Source organism: Ranitomeya variabilis, chromosome 5 (genome assembly GCF_051348905.1).
Source record: "Ranitomeya variabilis isolate aRanVar5 chromosome 5, aRanVar5.hap1, whole genome shotgun sequence".
Taxonomy (NCBI): Eukaryota; Metazoa; Chordata; class Amphibia; order Anura; family Dendrobatidae; genus Ranitomeya; species Ranitomeya variabilis.
In genome coordinates, this window is record NC_135236.1 from 175169553 (window position 1) to 175189739 (window position 20187).

General features: G+C 44.7%; 1 protein-coding gene across 1 annotated transcript in view; it reads left to right on the plus strand.

Moving 5' to 3' along the window:
* Positions 1–20187, plus strand: part of VPS33B (VPS33B late endosome and lysosome associated) — a 112100-nt gene that overhangs the window by 37563 nt on the left and 54350 nt on the right. The window contains exons 5-10 of the mRNA XM_077263547.1: positions 2855–2904; positions 6205–6272; positions 6364–6409; positions 7352–7446; positions 10041–10145; positions 13618–13714. Coding sequence (XP_077119662.1) covers positions 2855–2904; positions 6205–6272; positions 6364–6409; positions 7352–7446; positions 10041–10145; positions 13618–13714 — 461 coding nt within the window. The remainder of the gene's footprint in view (positions 1–2854; positions 2905–6204; positions 6273–6363; positions 6410–7351; positions 7447–10040; positions 10146–13617; positions 13715–20187) is intronic.

The window sequence follows — 20187 nt, forward strand, 5'->3', positions numbered from 1 at the left end:
TATATAATGGGGAGCAATCAGGGTTAGTTGGACTGTGTTAGTTGGTGTTACATATACAGTGCTGCTCATGTGGGATTGTTTTTATATCTTTATGTGTATATTGTATTATGATGTGTTTTTTCTAATTTGATATAGTTACCCCATTGGTTGTTAGTTAATTAATGGCGTGTGTTTAAGGGTATATAATGGTGGTTGGAACGTCCTTTCACTGTGCTTGATAAAGGTCTTCGGACCGAAACATTGCCGCAGGAGGCAGAATAAAAATGTGAGTTGCTTTTTTCACATCCTGGTGTGGCGTTGTCCTTCTCTTCATTTGCACCTAAATCATTTTCTGACCTGAAGACCATCGGAAGCCATGTGTGTGAAACATTCAGCGAAGCTTGCCGAAGAAAAGGACTTCTGGAAAATGATGGACACTGGGACATGATCCTCAGTTAAGCAGCAGCCACACAAACCCCAAAGCGACAAAGACACCTCTTTGCTATTATTCTAACAACCTGTAGCATTTCAAATCCTCTTGAGATTTGGACAAAGTACAAAACTGATCTCAGTGAGGACATCCTCATGCAGCTTAGAAAGAAGGGAAAATCCTCAGCAACTCATCAACTTCACTGAGGAAATGTTCAGTGAAACTTTAATGCTCCTTGAAGATCAGTGCATAGCAATGTCAGGAAAAGCCTTACAGTTGCTTGGTTTGCCTGCTCCAATAAAAAATCCCGAAGGCATCCAAATGGGTAGGGAGATTTTCATCGAAACAAACTACAATATAGATGAACTGACAGCATTTGTGTCTCAGAACAAGCCAATATTGGTACCAGATCAAAGGGACGCCTATAACTACATTTTAAGTTTCAGTGAAACCAACAAAGGTAGGATTGTCTTCCTTGATGCTCCAGGAGGAACAGGAAAGACATTTGTAATAAACTTGCTCCTGGCAAAATTTCGACAACAAAAAAAGATTGCACTTGCAGTGGCATCTTCTGGAATTGCAGCTACACTTTTAAAAGGTGGCAGGACAGCACATTCGACATTCAAACTACCACTTAACCTGTCTCATAGTGACAGCCCCGTGTGTAATATTGCCAAGGGATCAGGACTGGCCAAATTGTTTCAAAAATGCAGTGCCATCATTTGGGATGAATGCACCCTGTCACACAAAAGGGCTCTGGAAGCAGTGGACAGACTGCTGCAAGACCTGCGTAGCAACAAATATATCATGGGAGGAGTAGTTGTTGTTTTGGCAGGTGACTTCCGCCAAACACTACCTGTTATTCCAAGATCAACCCCTGCAGACGAACTCGATGCCTGTCTCAAAGCATCGTACCTTTGGAGAAAAGTAAAGAAAATGTCACTGAACACAAACATGAGGGTCTACATGACAGGCGATGTTTCTGCTGGACTGTTTTCGAGCCAGCTGTTGACTATTGGAGCTGGCTAGGCACCAGTAAACTCAGCCAGTGGACAGATCACCTTCCCAAGCAACTTTTGTTGCATTGTGACTTCCATTGAGGAGTTGAAAGCAAAGGTTTTTCCAAACATTCAACTTCACTTCAAAAATTCTGGCTGGCTGTGTGAAAGTGCTATTCTAGCTCCCAAAAATGACAGCGTGAACAAGATCAATCTTCAAATTCTAAATCTCCTTCCAGGTGTGTGCACAACCTACAAGTCAGTGGATACAGTAATAGACCCTGCTCAAGCATTATTTTATCCAACTGAGTTCCTCAATTCCTTGGAGCCACAAGGACTTCCTCCTCACAACCTCTTTCTAAAACCTGGAGCACCTATTCTGCTATTGAGAAATTTGGATCCACCAAAGCTGTGTAATGGAACAAGACTCTTAAGAACCTGTTTCCACATGTAATTGAGGCAACCATTTTGAAAGGATGTGCCACAGGAGAAGATGTTTTCATTCCAACAATTCCTCTCATTCCATCTGATTTGCCTTTTTGATTTTAAACGCCTGCAGTTTCCTGTTCGACTGGTATTTGCTATGTCCATCAACAAGGCTCAGGGACAGTCCTTGAAAGTAGTTGGAATCGATTTACAATCTCCATGCTTTTCTCATGGTCAACTTTATGTGGCCTGTTCAAGAGTTGGACAGGCCACATAAAGTCTGTTGGAGGTAATTTTGCCGGGCTCTGGCACTGCTCCTCCTGTTCCTCATTGAACAAAGGAGGAGGTAGTGGTCCTGCTACTGGGTTGTTGCTCTCCTATGACCTCCTGCACATCTCCTCATGTAGTGGCCTGTCTCCTGGTATCTCCTCCATGCTCTGGACACTATGCTGACAGACACAGCTATCCTTCTTGCCACAGCTCGTGTTATTGTACCATCCTGGATGAGCTGCACTACCTGAGCCACTTGTGTGGGTTGTAGACACCTCCTTATGCTACTGCACAGTACCTCTAGGGGTGAGGGCAATGATAAAATGCAGAAGTGACCAAAATAACAGCCAAAAAGGATGAGAACAGAGAAATGGTCTGTGATCACACCCTTCAGAACCTCTCCTTTATAGGGTCTGTCTTGCTAATTGCCTATCGTTTCTACGTGTTGTCTGTTCCATTTGCACAACAGCAGGAGAAATTGATTCACAATCAGCGTTGCTTCATAACTGGACAGGTTGATTTCACAGAAGTGTGATTGACTTGGAGTTACATTGTGTTGGTTAAGTACACACACACACACATACATCTCTATCACGTTCTTAAAGAGAAAAGAGATTTTCACAGTCATTAAAGTCTACTTATGACTGGTCTGTTATGTATGTTTGGGATAGTGATAGACATACTACGTAATGGCAGAACATCGTTGTTCCATATATTGTAATAACTTTTTTCTGGTGCTATCTGTCTCTAGATTGTGCTTTCTAATCAGACCACGTGTCAAACATGTGAAGCATATTACCAGTAAGTCATTTTTCTTCTTCTTCCAGCCGATGGATGTTCATATTGCAATCACCACCTCTTTTTTTTCTAAGTAATAATGTGACTGAGGTTGTGCTGTGAAATACGCCCTAGAAGACTGAAGGGTTGGAACATTTGTGACTTGGAAATACAGCACCATATTCACACAGGAAGATGACGCAGATTGTCACAGAGTTGCTCAGTAGATATTCTGCACTTACTACAAAAAAGTATAACACTAGTCTCATTATGTATATGTTTAAAGGGAATCTGTCAGTAGGGTCAACCCGCCTGAGCCGTCTATATGGGCATGTAGGGCATAGGGGGCTGAATAACATGATACCCTGATATCTGCCCCTGGTGTCTTATTGCAGAGAAATCCAAGTATTTTTTATATGTAAATGAGCTGTCCAGGACTATGGTCCAGACATTGATCTCCGTGAGAATCTGCCTCCAGAGATTATTTTAACCCTCTCACCCCCCCAGGTGATTTTTTGTTTGTTTTTTTTCCTTCTTTCAAGAGCCATAACTTTTTATTTTTCTAGCCATGTAGCCATATGAGAGCTTGTTTTATGTGGGACGAGTTGTACTTTTGAATGACACCATTCATTCTGCCACATAGTGTGCTTGTACTGTAAAACACAGAAAATAATAGCAAAAAAAAATTACAATTCCACCATGATTTTTATGGGGTTTTTGTTACCATGTTCAATATATGGTAAAATTAATCTGCCACTAGGATTCCCCAGATCAGTACAAGTATGCAGGTACCAAACACTTATAGGTTTTTCTTTTATGTAAGAGGTGCTATTTGTTGCTATTTTCTGAGATGCATAACGTTCTCATTTTTTTGGGATCTCTGGCTGTGTGATGGTTTATTTTTTGCACTTTGAAATGACATTTTTACTGATACCATTTTGGTGTAGATATGATGTTTTGATCGCCTGTTACTGTATTTTATTGTAGTGTTCTCTGATCAGCGCCAGAACCGAGTGTCATGCTACTGTGCCCCGATGCCCTCGCATGACAGGATCACAGCACATCTGCGGAGGAGATGGAGAAAGTAATGATCGTGGGGGTGCCGGGTGTGGACCCGGGCCGATCAGACATTGATGGCCTATCCTTAGGATGGGTTAATATAAGATAAGTGGACAACCTCTTTAACCACTTTACAACCTATGATGTAGCCTGCTATGTGTAGCAAGTAAAAAAGTAAAAATAAAATAAAAAAAAAAATATATAAAACAAAAATGCAAAAGTTCCACCCCCATTTTGACCCATTAAAAATAAAACCATAAAATAAAATAACAAAATTCACACTTCTGGTCTGAAAACTGTACTGTTCTGAAACACCCAACCTATCAAAATATAAAAAGAATTAATCTGATCGGTAAATGGCATAACGGGAAAAAAATCTAAACAAAAGTTGTTTTTGTCGCAGCAACATTGCAATAACAGGCGAGCCAAAGATCGTATACACACCAAAATAGTATCAATACAAACGTCAGCTCGGCACCCAAAAAATAAGCCCTCACCCAGCCCCAGATCCTGAAAAATGGAGACACTACTGGTCTCGAAAAATGGCACTTTTTTTTTTTCCTCACCGCTTACCAAACATGTATAGGTTATTTTTTATCTGCGAACTTGTATTGACCTGGAGAATCATAATTGCAGGTCAGTTTTACATTTAGTGAACATGGGGGGAAAAAAAACAACTGTAGCATTGCACTTTTTTTTCAATTTCACCGCACTTGTAATTTTTTTCCCGTTTTCCAGTACACAATATGGTAAAATCAATGGAGTCATTCAAAAGTACAACTCGTCCTGCAAAAAACAAGCTCTCACATGGTCATAAAATAGAAGTTATTGCTTTGGGAGCAAGGGGAGCAAAAAACAAAAACACAAAAACTGAAAATCCCAAGGTGGTGAAGGAGTTAAGTCTTATTGACACGTGATACAATTCTATCATGCAAGAAAATCCGACCACACTAAGATGACACTCGGCCGATTCTCTCGTGTGAGGAATCTACGCTCGGCCTTATAATCACACCCTTCTCTGCAATGAGATCAGGAGAGCAGAGAGCGGCCATTACACATCACACTGGAAACTCCACCTTCATGTAAAATAAGCTCTGGAGGCAGAGTAATCTTCCAGACAGCGTCCTCCCTATAGCCCGGAATAGGTCATTTACATATTAGAAAAAAATGTGGATTTCACTGGAATAAGACATCGTATCGCAAATATCAAAGTATAATTTTATTCAGCTTCCTATAACCTATGTTCTCATATGGATGGCTCAGGAGATATGATCATATTGACAGATTCCCTTTAAAGTGGCAATACAAGGTATCACCAGGATCACTGCCTCTTTCACACGTCCTGATATTTACGGTAATGTAAAAACCAGTAGCAGTGATATCCAGGTTCGTGTGTAACATCCCTGTGGCATGCATATACCATCCGTGTGCACTAGGAGTGTGATACGTACCGGCATCTGGGAAAAGTAGTAAAGTTAGCGCAGTTCCTGGGTACTAAATCCAGCTCTCATCATTGTCGCCTGTGATCAGTGAGAGCAGGCGACGCTGATGACAGTTGTAGTTAGCACACTCTTCCTGGGAATAACGCGAGCTACAACCGTCGTCATTGTAGCCTGGTCTTCTTGTGACCAAGCAACGCTGATGAGAGTTGGAGTCTGCATCCTATTGTCTGTGTATCGCACGTATTAAATAAATAAATTGAAAAAAAATGGCGTGCACATTAATTTTTTTAACCATCTGAGGGAGTCTGGGCGACAATGCTGAGAGCTGGATTCAGCACCCGGCGCCTGGGGACTGCGCTAACTGTACTGCTTTTCCCAGACACCGGTACGTGTCACACTGATGACACATGAATGTCGTCCATGTGTGCACGTGTGCAGGACGTATTGCACTGTGCTGCCAGCAAAAAACGGACATGTCAACATGTTTTGTCCGTGGAAACACACTGACATGTGCGCCCCCATACATTTGAATGGGAATACGTGTGTGACTGTCACCACACATACCGGACACGCTGACATGTGAATGGCGCCTTATCTGTGTGGGGATATGGTGACTTATAGAAATGCTCCATGTGACACTGGGGAATCTGACAAATCTCTTGGCCAGTCTTTAATGAATATGTCTCTTCAAAATGACCTGATATGTAAGATCCCCTCCTAATTTAGAGACTACTAACACCCATAAAGTTAAGGATAGTAAGAGATATCTGCTGACATATAGACATAAAAACGATGCATAAAATGCCTCATTTGTCTTCCGTAGATCTCGTAAAGGCAGACAAGAAAGCAGGTGTAAGCAGGAAGTACAAGATAATTTTTAGTCCTCAGAGGGTAAGCGCCATCCGTTCATCTTCTGCCTCTGAATTCACATCCTGTAATCATTGAATTTAAGTGCCAAGTATTTTTCTACTGTTTTCTTTAGTTTTACACATGTGATATGATTTTGGAGCAGGAAGGTGTTTATGGAGGTAAGTTGGATCTGCAGATCATGATTATCTGAATTTATTTTGTTTCTTGTAGTGGGGATAATTGACATTAATATTAACCCCTTCCCTAACCTGTGATTTTTCCATTTTTGCACTTTCATCACCCTCCCATCCACATACATTTTTAAAAAATTTTAAAATGATTTTTTAGTCTTGAAGGCTTGTTATTTTGCGGGATGAGTTGTATTTTTGAAAGACATCATCCATTTTATCATGTGATGTACTGGAAATAAAATTCCACGTCCAGCGAAGTAGTGAAAAAGAGTACAAATTTTCAATAGATTTTTGGGGAGTCTTAGTGACCGAGTTCATTATAAGGTAAAATGACTGGGCGCTATGATTCACCAGGTCTGGATGATTACAGCGATGCCAGAAATGAATAATGTTTTTTTTAATTGGTGAAAAAAAATTAGCAAATTTGTAAATAAAAAAATAAAAATGATGTTTTTCCATTTTCTGAGATCCATAACATGAGCTGACTTTAACAGGAGTACCGTCATGCACACACACGGGTCTACAGCAGACCTCCATCTGTCATAGCAACTCATCATTCCCTGCCATCACGTTGCCAGCGCTGATGGGCGATTAGAACAGCGGATCCCTCTTAGACGCACAATGTAAATGCCACTGTCACAGATTGTCAGGTTAACAGCCGTGGGTGGAGATTGGCTCCATATGTGTCTTTTTGAGGCAAATGATGATTGAATAATACTACTATCACCTGTCGGCAAAATTCAGGCTCCCATCAGGGTTGAGGAGCCAGCATATGGTGTAATGGTATGTGATATGTTGGTGAGGGGTTAACAGATAACAACTAGTGTTATAAGGCAGTGTAAACGGTATGAGGACTTGCATGTATGAAAATGAGAAAGCTAAACTGGAATATCCTGACAAAAAAAACAGTTTGGGATTTTTTTTACACAGATGTAACCAGTGATGAATGGCATTTTTATCTTCTCCCCTTGGATGATGATATCATCAGTATGGAGCTACCAGAATTTTATCGAGACTATTTTCTTGTGAGTATTACAGTGCTATTGCCTCTTCAGAGAGGAAGAAGACTTGAACTCTAATGTCTCCTATTGGAAGTTGCTATCCTAAAAGTCAATCTCAGCCCTTTAAAAAGTCATGCCACATGACTTAGAGCTTCTGGTTTGGCTTTTATCCTATTTGCCGAAACATGTTTCAGAGTGTTGCCTCTCGTCAGTTACCAGAAGAGCATTGCATAGCCTAAAAGTCTCCTTACACCTCCATGTCACTTTCCACAAGAAGACACGTTACCTCTCAGATCCCAGACAGAGGCTTCTCGTACAGCCAAATCGGATCTCCTGCACTGAGGAAGGGGCACATAACCCGAAACATTTGTCTGCAATAGTGTTTCTAGTTTGGCTTTTTTCCTAAATCATGTGACAACGCTCTTTAAAGGGCACCTGTCACCCCGTTTTTTCCGTATGAGATAAAAAATACCATTAAATAGGGCCTGAGCTGTGCTGGACAATAGTGTATTTTGTGTACCCTGATTCCCCACCTATGCTGCCGAAATACCTTACCAAAGTCGCCGTTTTCGCCTGTCAATCAAGGTGGTCTGGTCAAATGGTCGTGGTGAAATCACTTCTTCTCCCCCAGATCTTGCTTATCTTTCCGTTGGTGGCGTAGTGGTTTGCGCATGCCCAACAGGGGAATGCACTGCGCAGCTGAAGAAAAAGAGCGCGATCTGCGCTATTCTCCGCTTTTTCGCTGGCGGCGGCCATCTTCCTGAGGCCTTGCGTGCGCAGATGGAGCGCTCTGCTGCCCGGGGCTTCAGGAAAATGGCCGCGGGATGCCGCGCGTGCGCAGATGGGGATCGCGGCGGCCATTTTCCTGAAGCCGAGTTCGCATCTCCACTACGCCAGGGTACACAAAATACACTATTGTCCAGCACAGCTCAGGCCCTATTTAATGGTATTTTTATCTCATACTGAAAAAACGGGGTGACAGGTTCCCTTTAAAGGGTCAATATTGCCTTTTAGGATTGCTGCTTCCAGTAGGTGGCGCTAGTGTTCAAGTCCTCTTGCTCTCAGAAGAGGCAGTTTTCATTTTTATTTATCCAGATGTGCATGGCCTATACGTCTCCTTACACCTTCATGTCAGGTATGTCACTACCCGCAAGGAGAGCAGTACAGTGCTGGCACATATGAAATCACCACAATGTCAATGTCTGTTATCAATCGATAGGAAAATCTATCTACACATCATTATTCAGAAAACACACATTTTTCAATCACACTTGCTTCTTGGTTAGCATATTCCTGCTATCCTCTGAAGTATGGAGGAATTAAGAGAACGTTCATGGGGACGTACTTGACTTTCTAACTTTTTGGACTCCCTCTATAACCAGGGATGCGCAATCTTTTTAGTACAAATGCCATATTGCCCAAGTAAACCACTACCTGTGAAATACAAAGGGGCATTGCCATCTGAGTCATTTATGACTTATCAAGAGTATATATCTGATAGATGGGAGTCATTGGGACCTATCAGCAGAATGGAGTTGTTTTTCTCCCCAATTCAGCACTCCAAAGTAATTTATATCCTGGATGTGATTGTTTCTAATGTATAACATGGAAACTGCAGAAACAACTTGGCATTTCTCAACTCTCATAAACTGCACTGGAGAAAGCCACAACCTTCCACCTCACTACTTTATTAGGAGCTAAACAGGGGTCAAGAGATCCTATTCTCTCTCGATGTCCACACAGTAGACCATTAATACTTCTTACTACATCCTAGCTCCCACACTGAACATGTGAGCAGCCACCAGACAACCATGTCTGTGCCCAAATGATTGAGGACCACACAGAATCATCATGTTTTCCCCCATACAACAAGGTGTGCACCCCTGGTCTATACTTATACCTGACATCTTAACTGTCTGTAAATCTTTGTGCTTAAAAGTGTTCTTAAAAAGTCTCCTGGAGTCTGTGGGATGCAGCGACCACGCTGTGGTGCTAAATTTAAAGCAAAATCTGCTATACATATCTTATATAAGAAGCCCTTGCTTTAGTGATCCTAATGGTCTTTGTTTGTTTCATAGAGTGATGACACTGCCTTCTCCTGACCGCTGCAGCAAATTGCTGGCCTCACTACTAATATCATCTCTGGCTTCAGGTGAACACGGAGGCCAGTGATTGACTGCAGTGGCCACCTGAAGGTAGTCAGAACGTCATCACTGCGGAAGGACTTGCAGGACCATCCGAGCAGCGAGGAATTTAACAGGTGAGCTAGAGTTACTTAATTATTTGACGTTATCATGTCCATTTTTACACATCTCTTGGACAACCTTTTTGTAATGATTTTTTGGTCCAGAGCACAAACACAACTGATATGCAGTATGTCACTTCATATCTGAATTTCTATTGAAAAATAGCTTATTAACAGTCTTACCATAAAACCTCTGCACATGTCAAGGAAGCTGCAGGTAACCTTTGGTATAATAGTTTGTGCAGTTCTCAGTTCTGCTAATATTGGCCATTGTGGGTGATCTCTAAGAGCCTTCACTGTCTCATTAGTGACTTGCTGTGTAACATCTCTGATGGAGCATAAAGTGGTGGGTATTTTTTTTTATATCTTTAAGGAAGGAGACCAACGGTGGATTGGAACTGTGGTCAAGGCTCTTCAATTGCTGAATTCTATCTTTGGACCAATGTCAAAGGTCTATGGGATAGGAAAGAGTGCTAAGGTAATATTATAGTATTGTGCTTCTTATATATATGTGTGTGTATATATATATATTATAGTGGTATGTAAAAGTTTGGGCACCCCTGGTCAAAATTAGTTAAGCAAGTTGAAGGTGAAATATCTCTAAAAGGCCTATCGTTAAAGATGACACATTTCCTTTGTAGTTTAGGCCACAAAATTAAATGTTTTCATCTTTTACATTTTAAAAATTAAGCAAAGTAAAATGGGCCAATGCAAAAGTTAGGGCACCCTGCGTCGTTAGTACCTACTAGCACCCCCTTCTGTGTGATTCCTGGGTCGCCTTGCATGCACTGCTATTTTGAGGTCTAGGCACAGACTTTAATGTTCAGATCAGGGGACTGTGATGGACATTGTAAAACCTTCAACTTGTACCTTTTGAGGTAGTCTATTGTGGATTTTGATGTTTGTTTAGGATCATAATCCATTTGTAGAAGCCATCCTCTTTTCAACTTTAGCTTTTTTGCAGATGGTGTTATGTTTGCATCAAGAATTTGTTGAAATTTTATTGAATCCATTCTTCCCTCTATCTGTGATATGTTCCCCATTAAATTGGCTGCAACACAACTCCAAAGCATGATTGATCCACCCACATGCTTAATGGTTGTCGAGATGTTCTTTTCCAAAAATTCTGTGCCCATTTTTTCCTCCACACATACCTTTTGATCATTGTGTCCAAAGAGTTCTATTTTAACCTCAGTGGTGTACAGGACTTGTTTCCAAAATGCATCAGAGTTGTTTAGATGCTCTTTTGGATACTTCTGACAGTGCATGTTATGGTGAGGGCGCATGTGAGGTTTTCTTCTGATGACTCCCCATTGAAGGCCATATTTGTTCAGATGTCTTTGAACAATAAAACAATTTACCACAACTCCGGAGTCTGCTAAATTTTTCTGAAGGTATTTTGCAGTCTTATAGCCGCCTGCTTTGTAGGCCTCCACCACTTTCATTTTCAGTGTGCTGGGCAGCTGTTTAGAAGAACCCATGGCTGCTGTTTTTTTGGCACAATGTTAGAGAAGACCGGGTTTTTATAAAGCTGGAAAATTTGCTAATTAAGGTCTGAAACCTTCATCAAAGTTATCTGAGTACACAAATCTCCAAACTTTTGCATTGGCTCATTTCCTTTTTATAATTTTTAAAATGTAAAAAAAAAAATTATATATATATATATATATATATATATATATATATATATATATATATATATATATATATATATATATATATATATATATATATATATATATATATATATATATATAATTGATGTATATATAATTATTAATTTTTTTTTTTTTTTTGGTCTAAAATACAACGGAAATGTTTACCTGTAGGCCTTTTAGAGATCTTTTCAGTTTGCTTAACTGTTCACAATAACAGTAAATTTTGACCAGGGGTGCCCAAACATTTTCATGCCACTGTATATACCGTATATACTCGAGTATAAGCCGAGATATTCAGCCCAAATTTTTGGGCTGAAAGTGCCCCTCTCGGCTTATACTCGAGTCATGATCGGTGGTGGGGTCGGCGGGTGAGGGGGAGAGGGCGCTGAGGCATACTTACCTAGTCCCGGCGATCCTGTCGCTCCCCCTGCCCGTCCCACGGTCTCCGGGTGCCGCAGCCTCTTCCCCTGAGCGGTCACGTGGGACCGCTCATTAGAGAAACGAATAGGCTGCTCCACCTCCCATAGGGGCGGAGCCGCATAATTCATTTCTCTAATCAGCGGTGCCGGTGACCGCTGATAGAGGAAGAGGCTGCGGCACCGAAGAACAGCTGTCCGGGGGAAGGAGCGGGACGCCGGGAGCAGGTAAGTATGTCATATTTACCTTCCCTCGTTCCACACGCCGGGCGCCGCTCTGTCTTCCCGGCGTCTCTCCGCACTGACTGTGCAGGTCAGAGGGCGCGATGACGCATATAGTGTGCGCGCCGCCCTCTGCCTGATCAGTCAGTGCGGAGAGACGCCGGGACGGGACGATGAGGAGCTGCGGCAAGAGAGGTGAGTATGTGTTTTATTATTTTATTGCAGCAGCACAGCTATGGGGCAATAATGGACGGTGCAGAGCACTATATGGCACAGATATGGGGCAATGGTGCAGAGCACTATATGGCACAGCTATGGGGCAGTAACGGTGCAGAGCACTATATGGCACAGCTATGGGGCAACGGTGCAGAGCACTATATGGCACAGCTATGGGGCAACGGTGCAGAGCACTATATGGCACAGCTATGGGGCAACGGTGCAGAGCACTATATATATGGCACAGCTATGGGGCAACGGTGCAGAGCACTATATGGCACAGCTATGGGGCAACGGTGCAGAGCATTATATATATGGCACAGCTATGGGGCAACGGTGCAGAGCACTATATATATGGCACAGCTATGGGGCAACGGTGCAGAGCATTGTATATATGGCACAGCTTTATGTGGAGTATCTATGGGGCAACGGTGCAGAGCATTGTATATATGGCACAGCTTTATGTGGAGTATCTATGGGGCAACGGTGCAGAGCATTATATATGGCACAGCTTTATGTGGAGCATCTATGGGGCCATAATGAACGGTGCAGAGCATTATATGTGGCACAGCTTTATGTGGAGCATCTATGGGGCGATAATGAACGGTATGGAGTATCTATTTTTAATTTTGAAATTCACCGGTACCTGCTGCATTTTCCACCCTAGGCTTATACTCGAGTCAATAAGTTTTCCCAGTTTTTTGTGGCAAAATTAGGGGGGTCGGCTTATACTCGGGTCGGCTTATACTCGAGTATATACGGTAGTTACCTAGGTTGAAAAAATACCTAAGTTCATCAAGTTCAACCTTTCTCCACCAATTATAAATGTTTTGTCATTAAATTATCTATATCCCACAATGTTATGTACTGAGGATATAGTCCAGCCCTTTTTTAAAATCTTATGTAGTGGCTAACATTACTGCTTTTTGCAGTAGGGCATTCCACAGTCTGACTGTCCTAACTGTAAAGCTGTGTGCACACGTTGCGGATTTTTCAATTTTTTTTCGTGTTTTTTCGCTATAAAAACGCATTCCGCAATTTTTGTGCACATGATGCATTTTTTTCTGCAAAAAAACCGCATCGCGGTAAAAAACGCATCATGTTCATTAATTTTGCGGATTTTTCGCGTTTTTCCGCTATTTAATGCATTGGGAAGCTCCAGAAAAAGAAACATCAAAACCGCGAGAAAAACGCATGCGGATTTCTTGCAGAAAATGTCCGGTTTTGCTCAGGAAATGTCTGCAGGAAATCCTGAACATGTGCACATAGACTAAAGAACCATTTCCTATTTAGCTTCAGGAATCGCCTTTCTTCCACCCGTAATGCATGCCCCCAGATCCTTAGTATGGTCTTAGTATATATTTCTTACAATGGTGACCATGTTCTTCAAGAGCAGTCAGCTGACTTACCTGTATTGTTATATATACATTATTTACAGATGGCATATGAAATGTGGAAAGACCTCCTTGAAGATGAAGAGAATATTCAGAAGGAAAGAAAACCCGATCTTGGACTTGTCTTCATGATTGACCGAGGTTAGGATTATTTATGGGAATATACACTGCTCAAAAAAATAAAGGGAACCTGTTAGCCCCCCTTGGCGTTTTTAACTAAAAGAGCTAACTTGTGCAGCACTAATGCTGCATTCTGTCAAGGTGGTTCTTTTATTTGGGGTCTTTTCCAACGCTGCAATATTCGTTTTTTTAATTTGCCCGCCATACCTGTAGTCTGTCCGGGGGGCATATCTATTCCCCCGGGCACAAACGCCTCCCAGCCATCACTTGGCCCCGCCGGGCGCAGCCTCCTGTGCCTTCAATAACGTCCCTGGCACCTTCACTGTAAGTTCCAATCGTGTGATGTAAGTCGAAGGGTAGCGCAAACTGCGCATGCCACGAAAAAGGAATTTACAGCGCAGGCGCCGGGGACGTCATTGAAGGCACAGGAGGCGGCGCACGGAGGGGTCGAGTGATGGCTGGGAGGCGTTTGTGTCCTTGGGGAAAAGACATGCCTCCTGGACAGAATACAGGTATGGCGGGCAAATTAAAAAAAACTAATATTGCAGCGTTGGAAGGGACCCCAAATAAAAGAACCACCTTGACAGAATGCAGCATTAGTGCTGCGCAAGGTGGCTCTTTTAGATAAAAACGTCGGGGGGGGGGGGGGGGGGTGACAGGTTCCCTTTAAACAACAGAATATAACTCCAAGTAAATCAAGCTTCTGTGAAATCAAACCGTCCTCTTAGGAAGCAACACTGTTTGACAATCAATTTCACGTGCTGTTTTGCAAATGGAACAGACAACAAATGGAAATTATTTGCAATTATAAAGACACATTCAGTAAAGGAGTGGTTCTGCAGGTGGGGATCACAGACCACATCTCAGTACCAATGCTTTCTGGCTGATGTTTTGGTCACTTCTGAATGTTGGTTGTGCTTTCACACTCGTGGTAGCATACGACGGACTCTACAACCCACACAAGTGGCTCAGGTGGTGCAGCTCATCCAGGATGGCACATCAATGCGAGCTCTGGCAAGAAGGTTTGCTGTTTCTGTTAGCATAGTGTCCAGAGGCTGGAGGCGCTACCAAGAGACAGGCCAGTACACCAGGAGACGTGGAGGGGGCCGTAAGAGGGCAACAACGCAGCAGCAGGACCGTTACCTCAGCCTTTGTGCAAGGAGGAACAGGAGGAGCACTACCAGAGCCCTGCAAAATGACCTGCAGCAGGCCACAAATGTGCATGTGTCTACACAAACGGTTAGAAACCGACTCCATGAGGATGGCCTGATTTCCACAGATGGGGTTGTGCTCACAGCCCAAAACCATGCGGAACACTTGGCATTTGCCACAGAACACCAGAATTGGCAAATTTGCCACTGGCGCCCTGTGCTCTTCACAGATGAAAGCAGGTTCACACTGAGCCCATGTGACAGACGTGACAGAGTCTGGAGACACTGTGGAGAGCGATCTGCTGCCTGCAACATCCTTCAGCATGACCGGTTTTGCAGTGGGTCAGTAATGGTGTGGGGTGGCATTTCTTTGGAGGGCTGCACAGCCCTCCATGTGCTCGCCAGAGGTAGCCTGACTGCCATTAGGTACCGAGATGAGATCCTCAGACCCCTTGTGAGACCATATGCTGGTGCGGTTGGCCCTGGGTTCCTCCTAATGCAGGACAATGCCAGACCTCAAGTGGCTGGAGTGTGTCAGCAGTTCCTGCAAGATGAAGGCATTAAAGCTATGGACTGGCCCACCCGTTCCACAGACCTGAATCCGATTGAACACATCTGGGACATCATGTCTCGCACCATCTACCAGCGTCACGTTGCACCACAGACTGTCCAACATCCAATGAACAGCGCTCCACTCGGGTGTAAATATCTTCAAAAAGTATTTTATTCAGCCATGGTACAGCAACGTTTCGACCACAAAGTGGTCTTTTTCAAGCATACAATACAGCATACTGGGCTATCTTAAATAGTGTGAATGCCACACAGTGCACCAATCACCATTAAGCACCACCCACATACAACAACTTACAAAAGTATCACATATAACAGACATCAGATATATATATATATATATATATATATATGCACATCATCCATCAACGCTCACACCTGTAGCTCATAAGTAGTTACAATAATAGATACAAAGCAAAAGATCTTTTCTTTGTTTATCCCCTGGTCGAGGAATCCACTCCATGCATCGTCGTTTCCATAGGGATCACCAGCAAATCAGCCGCGTTGAAAAAAGATTGTCATAGGAACAATGAAGTCCAATCCGGAATATCGGCGCCAAGAGATTCAGCATCCTATCATCTAACTTAATACATAAAGCACAGCTATTCTACCTAATACAATAGCCCCTTCCTTAGATGGGAACATGCCTAGGTCATCATCCTGCGTTAAATACCTGGGTTCACTGCTGGGTCGCTCAGGTTCACCAGAGACGCACCATGGAAGCGCAGGCGCACAGTGCACTGGGCGAGCCCCCATCACGTGACCGCAATAGGAGCACTCCCAGGCCCTGCAACGCGTGTGCGTCACCACCAGGCCGTCTCACGTGACCGCGACCCGGACAGGTCGTCAGGGCAACCCATGTAATCCATATCGCAGATTCCATCGGAGACGCACCGCAGGCGCGCTGCACCACAGACGAAACTCCAGCATGCAATTGCAGTGGGAGCACGTCATGGTAGTACAGCGCATATGCGTCATCAGCAACAACTCCATATGATCGCGATCCAAATGAATCACCAGGGTAACATAGATAGACAATATCATCACCAAGTATAGCATAAAAACATACCTCCTAAACCCAAATTAGTCTACAAGGTATCGCAGACAAATCATGTATCCACATTATAAACAACTATACACCAAAACATATCCCAAATGGTAAAGAGAAGAAGTGAGTGCTGTCAGACCCTCTTTTTTTCCTTTTGCATCACAGACTGTCCAGGAGTTGGTGGATGCTTTAGTCCAGGTCTGGGAGGAGATCCCTCAGGAGACCATCCGCCGCCTCATCAGGAGCATGCCCAGGCGTTGTAGGGAGGTCATACAGGCATGTGGAGGCCACACACACTACTGAGCATCATTTCCTTGTCTTTAGGCATTTCCACTGAAGTTGGATAAGCCTGTAACTTAATTTTCCACTTTGATTTTGAGTATCATTCTAACTCCAGACCTCCATGGGTTATTCGTTGTGATTTACATTGATCATTTTTAGGTTTTATTGTTCTCAACACACTCCACTATGTAATGAATAAAGATTTACAACTGGAATATTTCATTCAGTGATATCTAGGATGTGGGATTTTAGTGTTACCTTTATTATTTTGAGCAGTGTATTTTAAACCTGCTGAAAAAGTATAGTAGGTTGTGCTGAAAGGGTGTCCTCTTAAAATACACTAGGCCAATACCCATCAGCGTATATCTTTTTTTATTGTTCGCTGTATGGAAATAAATCTGCTTCTTTTTTTCTGTAAAACAGTTTTTCTCCATCGCCTCATTGGGAGACACAGACCGTGGGTGTATGCTGCTGCCACTAGGAGGCTGACACTAAGTGAAACAAAGAAAGTTAGCTCCTCCCCTGCAGTGTACACCCTCCTGCTGGCTCTCAGCTAACCAGTTGTTGCTTAGTGTCTGTAGGAGGCACTTGGGTCTGTCCAGACGCCAACATTTTTTATTTAATGTAAATTTTTATTTTTTAATTAACGGAGTGAAGGGGGCGACGGATTCCTTTCTAGGGTCTGCTCTCCCCCGAATCATCAACAGGCAAGCACGGCGAGTATACCTCCCCATACCTTTCCTGCGACGAATGGGGCACGCCTAATCTACGCCAGGGCGACGGTTCCTATACGGTCCCGATCTCCCCCTGTAAGGCTGGGTTCACACTGCGTTAGCAGCAGCCCGTTCAGCACATACGCTAACGGGCTGCAGTTCACGCAAGTGCCGAAGTTTACATCGCGCTAGCACAGATAGAGCATCTGCTAGCTCTATCTGCGCTAGCAGTGACGGACCCGGAAACGCTGCAGCCGACGTCTCAGGGTCCGTCCCTCAATGACGGCACATCCCTAGCGCACGCCCATTGTGGGCATGCAATGGGCGTGCACTAGCGATGCGTCCGACATTGCAGTCAATGGCGGTCGTAACGGACTACGTTACACCGCGTTTATGCCGCGGTGTAACGTAGTCCGTCTAACGGACACCATTAACGCAATGTGAACCCAGCCTAAGATGGCGAGCACATAGAGTATTGGCTCTTTAAGTGCATCTCCCGGGCTCCACCGCTATCAAGCCTTCACCTAACGGCGTCATGTAGTCCACACAGTAGCCGTAAGTCCCCTGCGGCAGGCACATATGAAGATGGACAGAGGCTCTCCATCCCCCGGCAAAGGGAGGATCGATTGAGCTTATTCCCTAGCAATGGAGGCTGCATCTCTGCTCGGTGGCGGTGAGTAGTTTGCTTCCTCACGCTGCCTGCGTGGGAAGGTGTGGCAATCATTCGGCGGTACGTCGTGGCCCGCCGACGCGCTCCACCGGCAGGCTCCATAAATTTAGTCCCTGGCTTTTTCAGCTGGACTAGGCCGCAGTTCAAATCCCCGCCAACTGCCGGAGCCCCGCCCAACTCACTTCGGGGGGCGACGGTTCCTTCACGGTCCCGATCTCCCCACACCAGCAGCAGGCGACCACATGGAGTGTCGCATCCATGTATCCTCTCCTGGAGCCAGGCCTAATGCTGGACAACTGGCCCTGTCCACCCGGGGACTGAACTCCGTGGATGTACAGAGGCCCCTCTCTATGGCGTCCGAGCAGCCCCCAGTGTCCCACCACTGTGAAAGCGGATGGCACAAGGAGGTGGACGGTTCCTCTCCACCTCCCGAACAAAGGGATGATGGATTGAGGTTTAGCCCTCTGTCCCTGCACCGTCCACGCTGCAATACCCGACATCCGCAGCGGCTCCATGCCGGGACGCGCACCAATGGTGAGTGGATCCTGTCAGCGATGGGCCTCTGCAGTGGGATATTCACAAGCAGTCACAGGCTTCCCTGTGACCCACCTCCCTGAGGTAACGCTCCGGCTGCAAAAATTTAGTCCCCAGCTTCAGCCGATGTGTAGTCCGCACCCCGGAAGCGCACTATGGCGCCCTAAGGCGGCTCTGCCCGCTTTTCTGGCGCGTCCCACCTGGCACAGAAGCGCTCAATTTTCTCGGCCACTGCAACGCTCTTCTACCGTTGGCGCCGGCTGCAGAAATTTATGCCCCGGCTTGGGCCTATTCATGGAAGTCTCGAGGCTCTGCCCATGTCTTGCCTGTGGCTCCCCCCCCGAATTGGCGCTTCTCGCTCTCTGCGAGATTTTATCTAAAGGAGTATTCCCTGGTCTTAAATGCACATGACCAGTATTCCTGGTCTTAAAGGCACACGACCAGTATTCCCTGGTCTTAAAGGCAAACGACCAGTATTCCCTGGTCTTAAAGGCACACGACCAGTATTCCCTGGTCTTAAAGGCACACGACCAGTATTCCCTGGTCTTAAAGGCAAACGACCAGTATTCCCTGGTCTTAAAGGCACATGACCAATCCGAAGCCGGTCATAAATGAGGAGCCCTCCGCCACTGATCCCAGTTTTTTCCCAGTGTACCTAGTTCTCTCTGTGGACTTCGTCACTGCCGCAACCCATGGTTTCTCTGACCAGGAGATTGAATCCCTCCGTGATCCCTCTGTGGCTCGGAGTGCTCGCAGGACCAAATACATGGTCCCTCTCCTACATGGGATCCGTCGGCTAGCAGGGGCCACGAGTATTCTAGAAATGTACAGGCATTTAGAAAACAGAAGTTTTCATTTCATGATCTCTCTCCAAGGATTTGCTGAGAACAAGACTGAACACGGATCGGATATTGCCTTGGACCTGGACTTGCCAGAGCTTCAGTAAAGGATGAACTCGCCTATTTATATCTTTAACCAATCTCTGTACATTGACGAGGACTCCGGTCCTGCTCTAGACTACGCAGTGTCTCTCATAAGGAGACTAAACTCCCTCCTACAGCATTTGCCATCCAGTCCGGACATGCGATTCACTGGACAGAAGCCTCTACGTGGGATGCCATGCCTGGTCTGATTTTTAAGGGCGACGGGTCCTTTAAAGGACTCCGATCTCCGCACACCATCAACAGACGGGCACACGGAGTGTCGCCTCCATGTATCCTCTTCTGCATCCAGGCCTAACGCCAGGCAACCTGTCCTGTCCACCCGGAGACCTGAACTCTGTGGATGTACAGAGGCACCCTTTTCGGGTGTCTGAGCACCCCCTCTGCATCACCACTATTTAAAAGAAGATGCAAGAAGGCGGATGTTCCCTCTCCACTTCCCTGTTAAGAGGATGGTGGATCGAGGGTTTCTAATTTTTAACTCTGCACTGTCAAAAGAGAGCGGCGATGGCAAGAGACTATGACCTGCTGGATGCAGCCGCGCATTCTGCCACTTGGCAGATTAACCGGGTAGAATCTCCTGTG